Below are 22,732 nucleotides of genomic sequence, written 5' to 3'. Positions count from 1 at the left end.
GAGTGTAATACAGATCGTTCCCGCCTCTTGAATATTGTTGCTAAGGTCCCAGAATACAACAGAGTATTAAAACAAATGTAAACATGTGTGATTGTGGGACGTGCGTGTGGGTTTTGTTTTGACAGGTCAGTTGATACTCTGAAAATGTCCACTGCTAACTAATGCTAACTTAGTGAGGGACATTTCAGTTTATCTGTTAATGAATTTAGTACAGCATTGTTGAAATAAGACAAATATTACATCAAGTCTGTTTATATGATTACCAAGTTCTGTAAACTATTAATATGCTGGAAACTGCTCCTAAATAAAATTATGAAAAATAGAGAGGAGTTTTCTTTCAGCCTAGTATTCAGACAGTAGTCAGTTTTAGCAATACATGGTAACAACATGAACATTTGAAGTGCAAAACTTAAATATTCTTAAAGGCTTTTGCTTAAAATAAAGTACTGTATGCCTGCATTGCATTATTTCATCTTATATTTTCAGACTTGACACAATGGACCTTTTGTGTCCATCGATGCTTCGATTGGTCAGTTGTTATGTTTGATGGCACTTCGGAAATATCCATTACAATACAGTTGAAATCCTTAATACAGTAAAATTAATGTTAAGGCAGGGTAGTTTTTGTAAAAGTCACTTCTAAGTTTTGCAAATCTATAATAGGTTTACTTTACATAATTAACATTATTAAATCGATTTAAATGGAGTGGAAGGTTCTAGTCATCAGACAGTTCAGCAATATATTTACAGTACTATTATTACATGAACATTTAAAAAGAGAAATACCTGGAATGTAAAATATTCTTAAGTTCTATTGTTCCATGAGTAATTTACATTGAATGTATGGTATATTCTTAAGTAGAGTTATAATTCAATAAAAAATTACAATCAATGATAATAGTCACATGATCTTACCATTTTATCTACCTGTCTCTTATACACATCTAGATGTGTATAAGAGACAGGTCTTTGATGAGCCAATAAAATTAATAGCTGATATACTGTAGCTTATTGAATTGGCCAAAACAATATGAATAAAGTAGATGTTCTATATGATCAGATTACAAGAAATTATCATAATCATCTTTGACGTTTTCCTCATCAGAGTCGTCATCGTCGTCGTTGTCAGAGATGTCATAATCTACAAATATATTACCATCATTGTCACTATCCAAATCAAAATAAGAATGTTGAAGAATAATGGCAGAAGCATCCACATTTATCTTTGAATTGGTAACCTTTAATTTGCAGTCAAGAGGCAAGTACCTTGCGACCTGCAAGGTAACGGTATCCAAACTTGTAATGTCATTGTCCAGTAGGACAAGACTTCTGAGGCGAAGTTCCAAATTACATTTTCTTTTTAGTTCCATCAAAAATTTTTCCATTACTGCTTCTGTAATGCGACTACTTGATAACCTCAGTATCTGTAATTCTGGAAATATCTCCAGTACAGATGCCAAATGATCCCCTGACGCTGGCTCATTAAACTTTGAGGATGACATATCCAATGTCGTAAGTCCTGAAGCAAAAGTACATCTGTCATTTTTAATAGCAGTTACAAGTCTCCCGAGAACATCTGCATCAATATCACAATCCTTAAGTATTAGAGTTTTAAGTTGGGTCAGAGATAACACCAGGACTTTAAAGTTCACATTAGGCAGGTTTGAGTTACTAAGATCAAGATACCCAAGAGCACTTGTAATACCAGATGATAAAAGTTCTTCTCCAAGGCTGTTAAGGAAACCTTCATTTGATGTCACCAATCGTAATTTTGTATCAATTGTTGCAGAACGGAGAACCTGAGCCACAAATATTTTCTTGTGATCTGCTTTTTTAAAATGGCAAAGGGAGAGATCAATCCTGGAAAATTTACAAATCCTTTCCAGTAAGCATCCAGGATTGTCATAAATTCGACACATTTCTAGGCGTAGTTCAGATAATTTGGGAAGCACTTTCACAGCTTTCAAAAACCGTGCCATCTCTCCTGATTTGAAATTATGACCAGACAAATCAAGGTGTCTTAAGCCAAGTTTATAGGTAACTGTTTCATCTTCATGATGTTCAATAAGTGTTGTAATAAAGGAATGCAGAGATGATTTCCCAGTCCTAAACATAGACATATCAAGGCTTTGAAGCTCTGGAAATTGGAAAAGCAGACGACCGAACATGTTACCCACTTTATCAGCATCGACTCCTTCAAATTTGAGCTCTCCAAAACTTAATACCCGAAGGTGTTTATGAATACTATCTATTTGACAGTCTAGGTGAAGAACCATTTCCATAAAAACAGATGCAGACATCTTGTTTTCAATAGGTGTAACCTTGAACACCTGCAGATTCCTGAAACTGAGAAGTAACTTGGCAATCAATGTTCCAGAGTTTGAGAAATTCAAGTTGCAATCACCAAGACAAAATTCTGTCAATATTTCTCTGGACAGTATTTTTTCATTGAGAATTTCTTCAAAAAAAGGTTTTACATCTTGCAAACCAGATAGATCTAACTTTTGGAGATTTGGAAAACCCTTTAATACAGTTACTGCTTGAGTACCTTTCAGCAAAATTTTATTTTCAAATGTTAGTGACTTGACCTTTCTACAGCTGATACTACTTTGGTCACATGATCTTACCATTTTATCTATAACTCCAGGGCTATCAAAATAATCAACAATCCTAAGAACTAGAACATCAGAGTCTTTCGGAATGACTGTCGATAAGTCTGTCACTTTCTTTTTATCCACTTGGTTCAGTTTTACATTTGATAGGTAATGCTGCCTGACAATAGGGACACTTCCAGATACATTTTTCACATATGAAATCAGTTCCTCTCCAGACAGATAAAAAACTTTCAGTGAATTATTCTTAACCATGTGCAGCTCATGCAGATCAGCATAAGTTTTATTGTTGAATAAAACCATTTTGATTTCATTTAGTTTTTCTAATCCAAATATAATATGAAGGGCATATGGATTAGCAAACATTAAACCAGGAAAAATAAAAAAATTATCTACATGTAATCTTTCCTTTCTCAACTGCTCAACAAGTTGTAAAATACGACATGATGCTAGACCTCTTAAACCAAAACAGAATGATATCATAGTACAATTTGTCTTTCCTTGTAAACCATCTTTGATTCGAGTTACAGTATATTTAGATCCATTACCTTTATATTCACGTTTCGTTGGTAATGAAAACGAGATGGTTCCTTCCCGATCTGCATCCAGTTGGTTGAACCAGGGTTCTGGTAACTGACCAATTAATCGGGCAAGTAATTCAAAAGTAAGTTCATCACAAGGTGTTTGAGATCCAGAAATCAACAATTTAAGAAAATCTAGTGGGGTCTCAGTTGTTGATAGGACTCCAAGATGTATAAAAGCATCCCGAAAGGGAGGTATTGTTAGAGTTTTAATAGAGCTGATATGTAAGAGGTATCCAGATATCTGTGTCATATATTCTCTACATTTGTCCTTTCGAGGATTTCTATCTTTACAAGTAAACTCAAGGTGTTTTACCACCCACTTCTTTTCTGATGGAATTTGATCTTTGTTCAGAGCTTCACAAGGTAATGAAAGTGATTTAAGTCTTTTGTGTTTAACCATTAACTGTGAAATGAACTTAAGTTCTTCAAAGTTTCGTTTTTTCTGTGGAAGAAAATCTTGATACCAAGAGAGATGCAGACTCTCTGATACATCTGTATCTAGATAATGTGAGAGAATTTGGACTGGCATTGACATTAGCTGACAATGCTTAAGTTGTAGTTTATAATCAACCCGATGAGCTGCAATATGTAAAGATAAAGTCGTTGGTGTAGATCTAGAATTTATTCCAATTCCAATTTTTTTTCTATCAAACAAAATTGAAACACAATTTTTATAATCATTTGTTGGCAATGTTATAGATGCATGGGATTCAAGATCTTGAGTGTCCTCTGGCTTCTGTCTGTCTCTGAATGCTTCCACTTTTGTAAGGATCATAAAGAGATGAAATTCAAATTCATCATTTGTCTCATGAGTATTTACCGTGTTTAGAGAAGGACACAACGCCATTATTCTACTGACCAAATAAGCATAACCACTATTCCGTTGTCCTTTACTGAATGTCCTTTTTAGTACAAATGTTAGGGTTGTCATTTTGTTGAAATAACCTTGAGCCCTACAAGAAGGATCATCACCTGAACAACGATGACCATACATCGCAGACACAAACGTATATAAGCCTGGTCCATATGATATTACTGGCAAATCCAATGTCTCCATAGCTTTTAAATTATAAAGAAAACTCCCTAGATTCCTGCAAGAATTTGTCTTGGTTAGTTTTCCCTGGAGAGATATGTTTGATAGACTTTCAAGATTAGTAGATCCAAAAATGGGGAAGTTTTCTAAAGTGTCATCAATTATACCATGCCATGTCAAGGATGATAAGGCAGTCATCGAATAGAGAGCTTTAGGTATATCAGATCCACAGATATTTGCAGAAGTAGTGTCTAAGGTACATGTGACTGCTTTCTTAAAGTTGTTCAATTCCTCCACAATTTTCAAACCAGTCTGAGACTTAATGGTAACATGCTTCACTTCATTCATACGTTTTTTTATTGAATTCTTAACAATTTCAACTTCACCCTTTGGACATTCATCTAGTAGATCTGCTAGAGCACCACTCTTGAAGTCTTCAAGAGGAAAGTATTTCATAAACAAACGAGCTTCATTACCAAGAAGAGCTACAGTGAACTTACAAACTTGGGATAATTCTGAAGTACTCAACATTCTCCTTACTGTCTGATCCATGTCACTTTTGGACTTCAAAGTTTCAGCAACATACAGACTTGCTAAAAATTCAGATTCAGACTTATGAGTTGTAGTGTAGCTTTTCATGTGATGGAGTTCAGAAACATTTGTTTCTTCAAAAATCAACCCTAGTTTAGATGCAACTGATGTTTGTTTCTCATCAGTTAATTCCTTTTGCTTGATGTTCAATCGGTTCTCAAATAAACCATTTAAGGTAACTCTTCCAACATACAACATTGCATCAAAATGTTCAAGATTAATTTCAGAAAAATTATCAATTTTTCTTTTTTCTTGTTTGCCAAGGAATTGATTTACCTTGCAAACCAACAATTCTCGATAAAGTTCTATTACAGTGGAGGGCACCTGGCCTTTGACCTTCCACAATGTACAAAGATAGAAGAGAAATAGTGGTGTTCTGGCCATCTCAAAGATATGTTTGTACTGATTGTCATTTCTTAATTTTATCAGATTTTGTCCTTGGTCCGGGTCATCTTTAAAGAATTTTTCTATGTATTCATCTTGTCGTTCAGGTTTGAATCCTCTAATTTTGATGTGTGATTCACAGACTTTAACTAAATTATCCATATTATCAGGCCTTGTTGTTACAACTAGGACACTTTCATTTAACTCATTTCTTTTAAATACTTCTTCAAGCTCTGATCCCACACCTGCAAATAGCTCATCATATCCATCACATAGGAACACAAAATCTTTATCATTTTGTATGATCACTCGTTGCAATACCTGTAAAGTAACCTTAAACTTTTTAAGGGAGTCCTTAGGCAGACCATTCTCTATAGCATTTTCAAGAAAACCTTTCTTTTGCATGTTCTTCAATTCCAGGAAAAAGACGATTTTTTCACCAAAGACACCTTTGTTGGGATCATCAGCCCAAGAACGAGCAAGTCTTTTCATTAGAGTTGTCTTCCCATTTCCAAGCTCCCCTTGGATCAGAATCCTCTTAGGATCATTAGTACCATCTTTTTTTTTCTTATAGGGTGTTGCAATGTCATCAATTTTAATCTCTTTTGCTTTCTTTTCATTACCTGAATTTGGGTTCTGAAACATTATCATATCAGTAAAGAGATCTTGTATATCTATTTTGTGTTTTGACCACTGAGATGGAGTGAACTCGGTAAAAGTCGCCCGTTTATACTGATTCTTTAACTGAAACTGTAAATCTTTCAACAACGAAGGCCCTGAAAAAGAAATATACATTCACATAATGGAGACATAAAATTTATTAAATATATATTATATTATAATACAGCCAGTTTAAAGTTTATCTCTATGTACCAAGATTTATTTATAAAATATTTTAAAGAAAATCCTGTCTTATAATGCTCATAGGGACAGGGTATATCATATTGATCTCAGTGTTATTTGCCATACAATAAGAAGTAGTGCTGTTCAACTGTGCACGTGCAAATAAGGTTGAGAATGAATTAGTTGGATTTGAATAGACCGATTCGGTGATGTTTGTTTACAGCCAGTCACCTCACATAACTTGGGTATACCATGGAAAACATTACTGTACGATCAGTGTGAAAGTATAGGAAAAGATAATTTTATGGTTGTGAAAAAAAACACCCACTGTTAATGCGAGAAATATATGGCAAGGAAAGGCAATACGATTGTTCAAAAGTGTTTATTTACATTCTCCTAGCATTGTATGCTGTGAAATTAGGAAACCTTAGCTAGCCTTAAAATCGTAGCTTTAGTTCGCAGGTCGAAAACTCTTATGCATACCTAAACAGGGGATAGATTATGCAGGGGCCTAGGCTTAACATTTGTCAAAAAATCTCAAGGTTTGTGGCCAGTATGTCTTTAGCAAACCATTAAGGCAAAATTCTCAAGTTTAATTTCCAATAAATTTAGTATAGTTTACTGGGAATTATGATAATACATCAATAACAAGGGAAGACCGCAATAGCAATCTCCATGTAAAACACTGCTGTTGTTTACATCCAAAACACAAACAGAATAGCGTCTCTGGCAAGATTTGAACCTGCAGCTTGTTGCTGAAAATGCTGACAAGTATCATACCGCAAAGGCTACCTCAGACAGCGTCATATGACACAGCCTGACGCGATTCATCGTCAGGGACAGTCTTGAGCAGTCGTGAGAAATATTAAACATGTTTAATATTCTACGACGCGACTGCCCCCGACGCAAACCATCGCGTCTGTGTTTAACTCACACAGACCCGACGCGACAATGAATCGTGTCGAGCTGCATCGTACGACGCTGTCTGAGCTGGCCTTTAGACACAAAAACTCACAAAAAGTTTAGTGGTGGTGTCGGTCTAATAATGGTCAATGAATGTACAACCATTTTGTTTATCGGTGTTAAGGTGCTTTAAATAAACTATTCATCTTCCATTACCTTTTTCTTTAGCCTGATTGTTCAGCTGTTCTTCCCTTTGTTCTTCTGTAAGTATGAGAATATGAGGAAATGTATTACATCTACATATATATTCATTCAATAACAATCTTTGAACATGTATATCTTGAAATGAACATTGAACACTTTTTGCATAAACACTTGACTCAATTTTAAAGATTTAAAACACAGTGGGTTTTAGTAATAGAAACTACCTCAAAATCAGTAAAATTTAAAATTCACTTTGGCAGCAGAAGCAAGGAAAGTTTTTTTCCCCCTTTTTTTTTTATAAAGTTCTTCTTATCGTGTTCACACATTTGCTAATACTTTGTTTCAGCCAGAGCTGGACACAGTTTCTAGCACAATCACTGTACTCTGCCAGGGCCATCAGATGGCATGAGAATATACAAGTAGATGTTGACTTGACCTTGTGTGTGGTGGTGGTAGAATTAGCGTTATCCAGGGCTACGATGAGGACGCTTTTACTATGAACCCTTTTATTGATATGAGACTAGCTACAATTACATATACATATGGAAATTTTCCAGATAGAACAGGTTGAATACAGTAATATGAATGAAATGTATCAAAAAAATCTAAGAATTAAAAATCAGTCTTCAGACAAGCGAAACCAGTCACCTGTCGCAAAAATCGATTTTTTAGTTATTAATACTGCGTTGAACAGTAAAATGAGAGCTATAAAAATCATTTAAATACGACATTTCCTTAAAAAGTTACAGGTGTTTAACACACAACTGTTTTATAAAAGAACAATATTTGAGAAATCAGCCTTCAAAGTTTATGATTTTGGGTGTTTCTTAAGCAGAAACCATCATCAAGTCATTGAAAATTGTTGTTTTAACATTGAAAATGGGAGAAATAACAGCTTAGCATGATGTATAGGTATATAAATGTTAGTTTAGAGCCATAAAATAGATTTTTTTAAAATTTGACATTCCAGCATGTTTTGGCCAATATTTCTCAAACAGGATTTGCGATGAGTGTTTGGTTTGGCTCGTCTATGCCACAAATAATGCCAGTAGGAAGAAATACCATTAACAAAGGAATAATCCATTTCATAATAGAGGTGTTGGTGAAGACATAGACAGGGGCTCCTGTATCACACACCCAGTTAATCCTACACATATGGTAATTATTTATTTATTTTTTAATTATATATTTTGGTATAAAAACACTCCCATCAATCTCAAAGGGCAAACCTGTGAGTTTACAATCATATGTCAATAACAAACATAAAAAAGACAGATAAAAAGACAATTAAAATAAGATAAAGGACAAAAAAAACAAGATAGCAATACAATCAAGTCAGAATCACAAGTCCACAATGTAAAAAGAATAAGAAAGTCTAGCAATGAAATTCTAGCAATCATAATAAAAATATGAACGTAAAAAAAAAAAAAAAAACAAGAATGATATTGTGACATAATAATTACTAGTGTTCATAGTATTATTAGGAAAGTATCAGTTATTTCTTTATTGTATTAATTAGGCCTAATTTATTAGGTTGCATTTATTTTACTAAATTTACCATAGAGCATCATCATTTCTGTTTGTTGTATTCATCATAGTACATTTACTTGAATAACCATAAATTAGTTAATTAGGCCTACAACAGGGTTCCCAAGTTGGAGGAAGTCACTTCCAGAAGATCTAATTAAATGAGATTTCTTAACACATATAACTTTAAGTTGCTATGCATGGTGATATTCATCAATACTGTTTTCCGTGAGACAATTGATAACATAGTAGTAAAAACATGTATACAGGTTTTCCCTAATTATTTCCAAAACATAAACCAACATAAAATTTAGTGTGTTTGAAAAATATTTACTCATGATTCTTTTTCAATCATATAGCCTGCTATGATCTTTTATTTATGAATATACAGTATTTCTATGGATATGAATTACAAAATAAAGAGTGAAATGAAAATGAATGAATAGTAGTATGTATCAGGTGTAGGTAATTTTATGTATGTTTTATCGTACATTAATAATTTTTATAAAGTGAAAATTTTACATATTGATAAAGAACTAAGATTGTATGGTGACTTTAATTGTGTACACGGTACTTAATTAAAGGAAAAAATTGCAGAAAAAGTAAATAAAGACCCCTCCAATTAAAAACCACCTCCAATTAAAGACCACTTTCTGTGGTCCCAAATTAACAAACATCTTTTATCTTTATTATTCTAATTAGAGAATAAAGCTGCTAATAACCATGGAAACCCTGGTCCCAAAAGTGGTCTTTATTTGGAGAAAGATCTGTATTATGAATTTGCGGAAAAGATTCTTGCATGCTTGCAGGAGACCATTCCATTTTTCTGCGCCTTCAGGCCTCGAATTTGAGGATTTTATTGGTAAGGCCAAATGGCCTCTGGTATGACATGATTTTGAAAGGCACCAAGGCCAAATGGAAATGCACCAAGGCCAAAATTTCAAGTATAAAAGGGCACCCAAGGCAAAATTTGAATCCCGGGTTGATTCGTCGTAGCCAGGCTAGGCAAGCTAGGACTAGGCCAAGCCAAGCTAGGCCTAGCCAAGCCATAGTTGTCAATGGTAATATGTCTTTGTTTAGAGTATTAACTATTAATTATCGATTCAATGTTGGAATATACTGTTTGGTCATGTGGATAACTTAACGTTGATTAACGCACTCTGGTTTACGTTAATTTTTGTTGTCAACAAAGTCTATTTAACGAACCAGTCGAATGAAATAATACTCAATGAAAATTCGTTCCAACGAAATGAACCAGTCGAATGAGCCCATGTTTATATTGCAATAACCGCGAGAGTAAGACGCATGTGCACACAACGGTAACCGCATAAACAGTTCGTATCAACACACATGGAAATTCTCTCATGTTCTGTTCTGTTACTGCAACCTGGCCTAGGCCAGCTTAGGCGACCTACGTTTTTAGCATTCGTGTTTTCTTTAAAGATTTAAACGTTCTTATTTAGATTTATTTTACGTGTCAAACAATCTGTATTAAGCATCGTGAGGGCACCAAGGCTTCAAAAGGGCAGGCAAGTAGTGGCCGTCGTTGTGCTTCATTTACAGCTCCCCCGGTCATAATCACCTGCACCCAGGAAAAATCATTTACCAGACGAGCATTGCTACAACTGGCCGAACTTCAGAACTACTGTTTGTGGGAGCACTTATGAGGCGATGCTAACTGATTGTTGATTGTCGAAGGCAGTCCTAGACTCCATCAATAAAAACCACTCAATGTCCACACCTTGTCACGTTGTGGTCTATGAAAGCTTGCCAGCCAATATGCTTAATGACTTTAACCTCTATATTTGGTTTCAATAACTAATTTACACATTGTATAGAAAATAAACCCTGCCTACCTGTAAGTTGTGGAAAATTTGCTTGAACAAAAGTATTGGCAATTGGATTGATGGCAACATTTCCAACTTGTGATTGGTCAAACACAGAAACAACTTGATTCATTGATCCTACAATGTTGTCGATCTTGCTATGTTCTTCAACAGAAATTTCTGACAACAAATTATAAAGATGTTAAGAATAGGAAATACCACTTTTCCTGAAAAAAAAAACTATAGCTGCTGCTTTTATTACTGTTACAATTTGATGTGTGAATTGTTTCTTAATAAGAGTGGCTAGACTTATTTTTAAAAATACCCATTTAAACCAACTCTGTTAGCATATTCAGATACGTATTATCGCTTTTGTGAAATTTTGAATCTCATGCATGGTCATGAAATACTGTATTAGATTTGTGCTGAAGTGGCAAGTGCATCGTTCCACCCAAGCTCAGTGACAGGATGAATATATATTTGGTTATTATGGTGACACATCATGTAAACATTGTGCATGCGTTTAAAAGTAGTTTCTACTTACCAGTACATGGCTCGTTCAGAATTGATGAGCATATCATCTGTCTTTCTGTCGCCATCTGTGTTGCTATTGCCATCTGTGTTTCTGTTGCTAGCTGTGTTTCTGTTGCCAGCTGTGTTTCAGTTTCCATCTCTGTTTCAGTTATTGCAGCTCTCTCTACAGGTCCTGAGTGTTGCATCAAATATGTACTACCTATACCAAAAACAATTTTTCTAAAGCATTTTGCAAGCTGACATGATCATAACTATTTTCCTCATCAACAGTACTTACCATCAGGCACAGCAGTAAGCTTAGGTCTTTCGATCAAATGATCGGGTTCAAGTCTCAACATTCTCCCTGTCATGGTGGATTGAGATTCTTGTTAAATTAAAAGTTGATAAAAGTTAGTGCAAACAATTTAATTTGCATATGTTGTCCTGGACGTGTTGTTCAGTATGTAGGTCAATAGAACACCTGAGTATGTTAAACAGTGTGGAGTTCTATTGAACGCAAACCGTAAGTCACTTAGGATTTGGTCGTCGCGTCGGGTGGACGTATGTGTGGTGTAATCGTTTGTGTTCTGGTGGTCTCAAAGTGCATATAGTTTTACGGTCAGACACAACTCATGGGTTTCGGTGGTCTCGAAGTACTATACACGGTCGGACACAACACGACGTTTATGGGATGTGCACAACAGTGACTACAACACCATTTCCTAAGTCACATTTTTGTTAAATAGAGAATTCAAGTTTTTTTTTTGTTGTTTTAATTTTGGAATTTAATTTTGAAGTTTTGACTATGCTTATGGAAATGTATTGAAATAATAAGGTGTTGGCTACCGTATGGATATAGCGCATCATGGCGAAACAATAATATAAATGTTGTAGTTAATACAACAATTACCATTATATGTAAGTTGATTGACAACAGCATTTATGTGAAGATTATTGCATCGTGTTTATACCATAGTTAATGTATTGATGTTGGTTTTGCGTAAACTTGCTATGGTCGAAGTTTTAATGGGAAAGCGATGATGGTGTGATTTTTGTGATTATTGTTATCAGTATTATTTTATGTTTATTATTAATTTATATCAATAGTCCACCGTTGACCGTTGAAGAGGGCGGGCAGTAATTCAAGTCTGGGCTATAAGCAAGAATAGATGTGTTGTTTTTGGAACCAATGGTGTGATTGTTACTAAATACTCAACAGAATGTATGTATGAACATAAATGTCATAGGTCGCATTTGTATCCAGTATGACGAGTGTTAGCCGGATATGACAATTTGTTTAATATGAATTAATTGCTGCTAATGGTTATCATAACTTTGATGTACAGTACTGATTACAGGACCTTCTACATCTCCTCGCGTGGGCCACGAGAGTGATTGGCGTGGGACTCGCGAGTGATAAGCTAATGAATAACTAATGACTAAGTGACCTATATGACATCTGTTTATCCAAGCTCTGTCTCTTATAAATCAGGCTCCGCGAACCGCTACCTATTTCTCGATACCAACGATGTTGTTTATTACCAGACAAAAGAGGGCTTGCCCTAATTAAGTATGCAAGCAACGCTACGGTAATACATCGCAAATAAACTGTCTGTACATCGTTAGCTTCGGTGAATTCCAGTACATCAACTGTATCATTATTATGCTACGTAGATCGGACGATCGTTACAGTATATTAGAAACTTACGAATGTTACAAACATATACAAAAATATACAGAATACAGTATCATTGTCCGCAAGTTTTTCCAAAAATATATATTACAATGATGGCTAGACAGGTCCTAGGCTCTTTATATACTGTTATTACAACGTTTCACTCGTAGGCCTATAATTGGTATTCTGTGTTGTTCTATACTGTAACAAACAATTACCAATTACGATTGTATACTGATTGTATGTACACATTTTCACAGTAGCTTCCCTCTACCCAACGTATCCGCGATTGCTGTACTCGTAATATTTAATCGGAAATCCGTGATGTGATTAATTGTTTTGTATTTTTTTCTCTACAGAAACATTCTACAGTGCTCATGACGTCGGGATTACGATGCAAAATATGCCTATGAAGCAATTTGTATTTTTTTTAATAATGAATAAATGTTAGAGCAATAATTATGCTTTATTTTTTCAGCAATTTTTGTTTTAATGATAAAGTAACCTTATTAGATAGGCCTATTGACGGTGAATGAAGTGGAATCAAATTAATTTTGATTCTAATAAATATTACACAGTAGGGAGATTTCGTTTGATAAGTGATAGTTGTACAGAATCAGAATGAATTTTGTTGTCTTAAAAAAACATTACAAAGTCATGGAAATTGTTTTCTTTGTTATAATATTACAAGTCAGATTGATATAAGTATAACAAATGAAAAGACCATCGAAATATGAATTAAACCGGGGAACAGAGTTCCCCGATTAATTCCCTGATTAAACTTCAATGTTTTATTTTTACATAACATCAATCCACTTCCGTTTGTATTGATTCTTTTAATTTGTCATGAACGGAAATAAACTGTTTGAAATAGGCACCAAGTTACCAGTACTGCAAGTTGCCTAGTAACTGTGAATTCAGATTTGGGAATTACAAACTTAAACGATTTTATTTTTTCTAAAATTAACTACTGCATGCAATTATTGTTCTATACTCAAAATCTATTAATCAACCACGCCTGAAAGACTCTTCGTACTAATAACAATAGAGACAAAGGAGTGTATTCAGATTACGTAACAGCACGCTTGGATATGTCGTGAAGGAACTTTAGTAAGAGCATGGTAAGAGATTGTGAATAAACAACTTTACCCACCCACGTGACCGTTCGTGGACCGCAAGTTCCGATTTTTACCAGGAAGTGTATGCCGAGTAAAATCATTCACGCGTTAATTGAGCACTCGCAGAATAATGGCCCACGCTTTTTACTCGTGAAACACACGCACGATCCACGCGAGGAATGTAGAAAGTCCTCTAGTCAGTACTGTAGGTTATATCATGACGTTAGTTAATTGTGTAGACCTATTTTTTTTCGTGTTCAACTAGCACTTAACTTTGGTTTGGTTAAATTATTAAATTACTGGTTATGATATCATACACTAAACAAGAATGAATGTTAATTCATAACTATGTATTTTTGGAGGACTAGTTAAATGAATTTAACATTCTAAAGGTTGTCATTCGTTAAATTATTAGATTATTGGTTATGATATCATACACTAAACAAGAATGAATGTTAGTTCATAACTATGTATTATTGGAGGACTAGCTATATGAATTTAACATTCTAAAGGTTGTCATTCGTTAATTCATATTAAGTTATTGGTTATGATATGATATACAGTAACCAGGAATGAATGTAAGTTCATAATTATGTATTATTGGAGGATTAGTCATATGAATGTCATTCTAAAGGGCGTCATTTATTAATTCATATTAAATTATTGTTGTGATATTTAAATGATGGTCTGCATGCATTTAATTCTAGCGTCTCAGTGTTGAGTGAATTGACTATAGGTGTGAGTGTTGGTCGATACTGACACTCCCTTTGTGTATAGCAGGAAAAATAGGACCAGAAAGTTCGCCCTACATAAATTCTATTTATAAGTCTATTATTATTATGCTCACCACATTTAAATCATCTATTCTTCAAATGATTTGTAAGAGTAAATTGCTCTGAATTGCTCTGAACTACTTAATTAAGACAGGGAACCAGTGGCGGACCGTCAAGGCAAGCAAGGTATACTCTGCATACCCAAGCATAAAAATCCTAAAGGAAATATTTTATTGTACTTTTTTCTGGTTTTATTTAGTATTTCTTGGCCAAAATCTTCTATACCAACAATTTTTTAAGATGATTGCTTTCACTGAAATATCTAAGTTTTATTAGTTTTTCAATCTTTTGACTTTTTGGTATCCTAGGATAGCGAGCCTAACACATCGTACTCACAGCTGCTTAGAATTTCCGCACGGTTGGTTTTCAATACTGTACTTGCCAACGCCTGTGAGTCAATAGAAGTGGGAGCATACCCTGCAATAGTTAAATTCGCTATTGTTCTAACCGTGAGGTGGCATTAGAATAGCAAATTTAAGACTTGTTTGGAAGCACTGCTTCCAAGAGTATGTGCGCATGCTCCTCTTCTCACTGCTTGGAGCCTCCAGTGCAGCTGCTGATTGGGTAATCTGTATTGCCCTACATTCTAAAATCTTAATGATTAAAGTTAGAATAAATCTGCAAACAGACGACAACTGGTATAGAAAATTGATTACTGTCAAAATGTGTTATTACGTGATCATAAAGGCTTACTGATCCCTACCATAACACAAAAATGTAATTGTATACTGCAGCAGAACATTAATAGAATGTTTTGAGAATGATATTTCTTCCATTAGTGTTGTTTTTTAATTATTTGGGAAGGGGGCTACAAGTATTCCAGGAAAACATATATGCCCTGGGGTGTATATTTGAGGGTCTATTCCAAATGTAGCTCAGAAAGGAGGTGTTTATTCGAATAAATATAGAATTTGTATCCTAACTTTATAGAACACAGTTTAGTCTTTTACTGTAGGCTAATAGATGGAACTTTTCCCACTAGCAGTCCCAAGCATACCCCACATTTTACCATACAGTCCACCACTGATTAAGACCTATGTCTGAAAGGGTGTTTGAGGTGTATGATCTATGTGTTCGAGTTTTTGCTTCTTTTGCAGTAACTTACCATGCACACTGGGTTTAGAATCTGCATCTTTCTTGGTAAAATCTGCTATTTGTATTACTGATGGACCTTGTTCAGGCAACAAATATAAATGACAAAAGGATTTTTTTAAATAGAAAAATCAAATAATATACAAATTTTTATAATTATTATATTGATCTTCAATAAAATAACATTTTAAGCCAACAAAATTATGTCAGTTAGAAACATACCCGTCAACAACTCAGAAAGATACAAGATTGCTTTTTCTTCGTCATTCATTTCCCGCAGTGTTTCAATAAGTTTTAACACCTGAGCTTGCATAGTCATTTTGTAGGATTTCCTCCACTTTTTAAGCATTGTAACACAACTTTCAGTAGGGGTGAACGCTTTATCACGAAGCTCATCCACAAAATCATCATCAATTTCAAGCTCTACTGCTAATCCATACCAGTCCCTAACCTTCACAGACAGCTTCTTCAAATTCTTATCAGATAAACCCAGAGGGCTTCCAGCTGTACAAAAAAATATGAAAAGGAAAAAGTATAATGCTATTAATCAGGTATGAAATGGCAAAAAAAAAAAAAAAATGCTATTGTCTGTCGGTTTTGTTGGTGCACACTTTTGATCCCCAACCCTGTGCAGGGGAGGACCCAGAGAAAAATCTGGGTAGTTGCATAGTCAATATGAGAAACAAATTACAACTGTTATAGAGGTAAAATTCAGCGCCTTTAATACCATTTTTTTTCGCTTTCTCAGCTCTTCCTCTTTATTTTCTTTTCTTCTCTCTCTCCTTTAAGCCGTAGGGGGATAACTCCTCCAGTAATCACCCTACCCCCCCCCCACACGAGCCGCGACTGCTGTGCTTAGTATTAAGTTAGTTTAATTTCATAATATCGTAGCTCACATCATAAACTTGACAATGAAAGAAGATTGTGTTTGTTCATGAAACGAAAAAGCTTGTTAAAATACATGCTCTTCTCGTTACTGACATTTTGTGTGGTAAAAAATACAAAATGCTTGATGCGCTTTTTTGTTCATTGAATGAATCATGGAAGTTTAATGATTTTGACATGAGAGCAGTGTATTAGGATTTTGATATAAATACCAATTATCCACTTGAGCCAAATTTAGTCATTGTTAAACATAAAAAATGTGAAGTGGTTCATGCTATTTTAATCCAAGTTCCATGCATTTCATGGGTTAAAATAAAAAATAAATAAAAGAAATAAACAAATAAAAAATAAGCATATTGTGACTGCTTTTCAAAAAAACATTAACTAGATAAAAAAAAAAAAAATTTCTATATTTTTCTATTTGCTTATACAATTCTAGATCAGTAATGAGTATGTCAATTTTGTAATAATATAGAATGATTACAGTGTTCAGGAAATAATAATTCTCGGTTATTATTCTCGGTTATTAGAAAATAAAAGTCAAATTTATTTTGTCTTACAAGTTTCTTGTTTTGATGTAGAGGCTGCCATCATATTTCAAATTTACATTGCCTTATCACTTGCAGTGGATGTTATTCTCATTGCCTTCAGTGATTCTGAAATAAAATTAGAAAAAAAAATCCTATTTTACAAAAAATTCTGCAATAAATATTTGTTTGTAAGCCAACAGATACATTTGAGATGCAGGCAATGGCAAAAACATCAATGGGGAAGCACCACAGCTAGACTTATTGAATGAGAAGGTGAGGTGGGGACGGTGGGGGTAGGGTGTAGGCCTACATGCATCAATAGATCAAATAATTTTTTGTGAAATTGTGAAAACAAAATGAAGAATGGGGGTGGGGGATTCAAGTTATGAACATTATTTCGGAAAATAACCACTTTCTAGGAAAGGAGGAGGATGCTGGGAAGGCGCTGGCACAATTACGAGAATACAAACCACATTTTGAGGATCGGCCTAGGTTTCAGCCAAGGTTCTCTTGACACCGTGTACAGTTTTTCAATTTTTTGGGAAGGAGAAACAGTAGTAGTAGGCCTAGAGGCCTATACTTCGTACACACACACCGACACACCCATCGAACCATTACCTCTGTAAAAATCAACAACAATCTATAATATAGGGCCTACCCTAGGCACTACACCATATATTAATTTTTGAATGTCTTGATGGTGTTGTGAAAGCAATACGTTGTAAAGAATAATGAAATAGTAGGCCTACCTGATATACAGAAAGAGACTAAAAACTCTCCACATAATATTCCTCAATATTCGGGAAATTCCCAGTAACGCTTCACTTCACACCAAGCCGCTTCATTTCACACACGCTTCACACACACACGCGACGTACGCGTGGTTGCCCTTTTGGCGACTGGGGAAACTGTTTTAATAACAGTATGGAACGCCAATGGCCGAAAGGTCCACTGATTAATCTCAGATAAGATACTGTAGTATAATACATACTCCAAGTATCGAAATGGAGTTTTCGAGTTATCGTCGGTCATGGTTATAACGTATATTAAACGCGTACTGCAGGAGCAAAAATCAGCATACGCACAGCAAAATGTAAATACGCACACGGTATACTGATTATATCACTATAGCAACCGATGACTGCTACAACAGTTGGTTATAAAAAAAAACTAAAATTAAAAGACGGCGATTGACGTATAAAGCAATTAGTAGAGCATGCATCGTACACTAAATGGAATTATTATACTTAGGTTAGATTTAATGCATTCAAAATTCGGGCCTTACAGGCCCTCAGGAATTTTTTCAAGCATTAAATCTAACCTTTGTATAATAATTTTCCTATAGTGTACTATGCGGAGCTCTACTAATTGCTTAATACAGTACTGTCTCTATTTGCGTAGATTCAGATTCATATTTATTCACACAATGCATAATGGTGGTATTCAAAAATAATATAGATGCAAACAAAATCAAACGCAATTGTGTCTGGAGAAGTCAAATAAGCCCAAATGGCTTTACGACTGGCTCAACCGGGAAAAAAAATAAAAAGTAATTTGTTCCATGATCAAAGACAAGACAAAATCACGATGGAACAAACACAAGGGAACAACGACAAAAGAAACAACGACAATGTTTTAAAAAAAATTACATATTACATTGATTTGAGTACTACAGTGATATAGAATTAGAATAGAGTTAATGTCTATTTTTCAACACCATTATATATTTTAATACTCTGTGCACCCATTTTGGCCACACTACTGGAACACAAGGATATAGAATAAGGATATCTGTTTATATTTTGAAATACAACTGAGTAAGTACAGTCTAAAAAATGTGCTGCTATACTTATTTAATTTGAAATACAAATGAAATAAGTACAGAAGCACGTTCTTTAGACTAACGAAATTTATTGAGACACAAGCTTTCGCTAGATTGGGCTTGTTTCATCAGGTGAATGAAATAAAAAACATATACACAATGCGTCATCCCATAGACGATACCGTAGGTCTTATAAAGTGGAGAAAAAAGTGCTGTGAGAACAGCTATAGCAGAATAATAGATAGGTGATGTTAATAGACCGAAACGTAGCATAAAAAATCGTAACAGAAAACGATAAAATAAAGGCATAATGATAATTAAATATAATAGGATATGATATAAAATAATATAGCATAAATTTAAATGGTAAATATAATTATTTTCCAAAACTATTCTCTTCATTGGACTCCCCGTTTGGCACCACTGGCGCACAGTGACAGCATATAGGGATACCTGGTATTCTAATGCAGTGCTCTGGTGGACCCATTGGCTCATCCAGTCTGGAACCAATTTGGCACCACTGGAGCAAAGTGATATAGAATAGGGTTATACGTCTGTATTTTAACCTTTGTTTATACCATGGAGTTTATACTCAAGACCCATTTTGTTAACACTGTATCCTTCCGGCGGAAAAGGTGAGTACTCCTGGCTGATGAGATTATAACTTGTATTTCAAAAAAGTTAATTGTGTAAGTTGATGAACAAATTATGTTAAAATGTTTTAAGGTGAGCGACTACCCAGTGGTGGCGCCAGTGGGTGTGCATCCCCCTCCTGCCGTCTAATGACAGACCTGGACCTCCTTCTTCCAAATTTACAACTAGGATCGTCGGCCTATCCGATGTTTTTTTCATTGTCAACCATAATATTGTGGTTTAAAAGCACAATTTGGACCATAATAGGTTCAAAATTTGCCGACATGGGGTCTGACATGTCCGACGCGGGGTCCGATCAAGCCAAGGGGCCGACTAGAGCATTGGTCCCTAGTCCCGAATTAAAAATATCTGGAGGGTTCACGTGGAGAGTTTTTATGGCTTAGTATGGTCCAAATTGTGCTTTTAGACCGTCAGAGATTGGCAGTTTAAATAACGTTATTTGGATAGGAATTCTATTTTTAAGCCGATAACCTTGTCGTGGCGTCGGGCGACAAGGGATCCGCCTGTCCGGAGTGTGAGGGGAATTTTCCCGCTGGCGCCACCACTGATCCGCTGGGAGTCCACAGTGCAATAAAATACAATCAGGTGTATCCCCAAGCCCGATATTTCACTGAGCTTCAGTTGACATGGGTCCTATGGAGCACAGTGTTTTAACATAATGGCGTTACTATATGAGACAGTTACTGTGTCTTCTCAAAGAATTTCATCTGTTTTGTTGAACCAATTAGTTGCAACTAAGGTAAGCAACTAATTGGTTCAACAAAACAGATAATTCTATACTTTACTGTATCTAGTTATCAGTTGGTATTTTTATTATGTCACTGTTCTCCAATGAGCGAAAGCCTCATTGGCGTTCCATACTATTATTGGAACAATAGAGGGCACCTGACGGGAGTGCGCTGAATGAAAGTCTGGGCCTATGTTTGTTTTTATTTCATTTCATTGCACATGGGAACTTGAAGTATATACAGTACGTATAGGGCCTTGTATGTACTAGCCTACTATTTATATATCTGTAAAAGATTTTTTTTTTATAAATATTAAATGTATAAATCATCATAAATTTTTGGCCAGCCCCTCCTCCTGCAGTGAGTGTTGGCCTAGCCTGGTCTCCTCCTCTCTACTACAACATACAATACAGAGGCCTAGCCTAGCCCGAACCCAAGGCTAGGCTAGGCCCTAGGCCTAGTAACTACTACTAGGCCTAGCTTACTACTAACCTAAGGCTCCTATCGGTTTTAGACCCAACTAGAGCCTAGCTAGTTGTGACCTTGTAGTGCCGGGACGTACCTAAAATTCACCCGTGGATGTAACCGGCATCAAAAGGGCTGAAAATTTTTTGTTGTTTTACCGGGCACCGGGACTACGAAATATTTGCCGGCAGTAGGTGGTCGGGACTTAGCCGGGGGTTGTACATTAAAACGATGCCCTGCATTGCCGGGAGGTGGCTAGGACTTTCACATGCACTTAACCGTTTCGTAAATTACATTCTCGGCTAAGTACCCACTAGGCGGGACTACAATTGACAAGTGCATAATAGTACAGTAGGCGTAGTAGTAGTAGGCCTATGAGTGTTTTTCTCCATTTTTTAACATTTTGAAAAATTAGGGGTGGGGGGGTTGAGCTGACTGGCTGTCATCCACTCCCTCTCTTGAATCTGCCACTGGCTTGGGTGGTCTAGCTGTTTCTAGTCAAAACAGCAATAAACCAAAACGACAATAACCAAAGGGTCAAGACAAGTTCCAAAACAGCAACAGATCCACTGACAAAAATGGTGAACAATCTTAATGCCTCATTTCCTGCAAAATTTCACTAAAAAAGAAATTGTCAGAAAAAATGCATTCATGCATTATTATAAACCAGGTCATTTATTGGCAAAAATTTTAGTTTTAAACTAAAAGAAAAACATAAATGATAAGTAGGGCCTAAAGACTATTTATCATTAGGAGATTACCATTTTAGAATTAGGTCACATCCGCAGAAATGCTCTTTCCTGCTGCTTTTTGTGTATAGTTAATACAGTCGAGCGTCCGAGGTACTAGGTAGTGTAATTGTTTCGTGAACCCGCCGCATTATTTTTTTTTATCTCGCCCACCAATGCCATGAACTCTCATGATAAGATATTTTAATTTATCCCACAATTGATTATATAAAGCATTCGTTAATCTGATTACTGAACTGTTTACGTCACCTATACCATGCACTAGGTTCTATTTACAGTCTTATATCTGTTAGCCTAATGTAATTATATTGGTTTTTTTTTTTGGTTTCACAGGGCACATGGTTTTAAAACCTCAACATGTCATCATATTGTACATTGTTAATAACATGTATCTTGTTAGTTGATGTAGTTTCATCCGACAACTTTTTATTTGAAATAGACAGTGACAAGGTTATATCAAAGATAAACCATTTCTGGGAGAGCACTGGATTTTGGTAAGATATATAATTGGATATTGATATTTATTGGTTGTATAATTTTCAGTTAACATCTACATATTGAAGTTATAGTTTGATTAAGTTTGCCCAAGATAATTACAGCTGGCTGGTTGAGTGTACAATGCCAAAATGAATGTGATTGGTTTGTTAAAGTGTTGTGAAACCCAAGGTGATTGGTTAGTTGCATGACCTAAATATATATTATTGGTTAAAGTTGATTGTACCTAAATCAATAATCTTAACTTGGAAAATAGATAATAATGGAAATTGATAATAATTGAGTATTTTTTTATTCTAATTGATAAAACAACATTACATATCCGTCTTGGGCAATAAACAGGAACTTTAGCAAATGATGAGACACCAAAATATCCTTTCCTTTTAAAATATGCTTCTTAAAAAATATGCTTTAACAATATATATCATACCTGCCTAATGGCAATATATTTATTTTGCAATTGGAAATCCCATGTGCTTTCTGGGTTTTATTTGGAGAGAGGTCGCAGGTTCGAGTCCTGTTGTAGGCATTTTATTATACAATTTCCTTGTTTATTCATAGGACAACATTCATTGAGAGCTATGCAATATAGTATTATCATGTCCTTTATTCGAACACTATATTTACCTTTCTTTGATGATTTATTAATAGTGCTATCTTGATGTA

General features: G+C 35.1%; 2 protein-coding genes across 2 annotated transcripts in view; one reads left to right on the top strand and one right to left on the bottom strand.

Annotated features, from left to right (window-relative positions):
- Positions 1–1,061: 1,061 nt before the first annotated feature.
- LOC117121355 lies at positions 1,062–18,026 on the bottom strand. Its single transcript, XM_033266522.1, has 8 exons — positions 17,903–18,026; positions 17,184–17,279; positions 15,961–16,242; positions 15,752–15,817; positions 11,052–11,240; positions 10,538–10,687; positions 7,167–7,211; positions 1,062–5,980 (listed from the first exon to the last, which is right to left on the bottom strand). The coding sequence occupies exons 2-8, from the start codon at positions 17,215–17,217 to the stop codon at positions 1,062–1,064; spliced, it is 5,685 nt and encodes a 1,894-aa protein (XP_033122413.1). The 5' UTR covers positions 17,218–17,279; positions 17,903–18,026.
- Positions 18,027–20,517: 2,491 nt separating this feature from the next.
- Positions 20,518–22,732, top strand: part of LOC117121379 (alpha-L-iduronidase-like) — a gene marked incomplete in the record, with an annotated part of 80,125 nt that continues 77,910 nt past the window's right edge. Inside the window, 2 exon segments of the mRNA XM_033266564.1 lie at positions 20,518–20,615; positions 21,905–22,065. Of these exon segments, the coding sequence (XP_033122455.1) occupies positions 21,929–22,065 (137 nt within the window).

This window comes from Anneissia japonica, unplaced genomic scaffold (assembly GCF_011630105.1).
Source record: "Anneissia japonica isolate Jap-2015-1 unplaced genomic scaffold, ASM1163010v1 scaffold21_len1647178_cov195, whole genome shotgun sequence".
NCBI classification, from domain to species: domain Eukaryota; kingdom Metazoa; phylum Echinodermata; class Crinoidea; order Comatulida; family Comatulidae; genus Anneissia; species Anneissia japonica.
The sequence above is the reverse complement of the archived record's forward strand: the minus strand, read 5'-3'. Positions and strand labels throughout refer to the sequence as shown.

What these genes read in the sequence shown, in the direction of transcription:
- LOC117121355 (XM_033266522.1), bottom strand. Translation starts at nt 17,217, where the DNA reads ATGATGGCAGCCTCTACATCAAAACAAGAAACTT. An exon ending in TTCTAAACCCAGTGTGCATG is followed by an intron (nt 11,241 to 15,751) that starts GTAAGTTACTGC and finishes TTTTTGGTATAG; the next exon opens with GTAGTACATATTTGATGCAA. An exon ending in CAATCAGGCTAAAGAAAAAG is followed by an intron (nt 5,981 to 7,166) that starts GTAATGGAAGAT and finishes TTTCTTTTTCAG; the next exon opens with GGCCTTCGTTGTTGAAAGAT.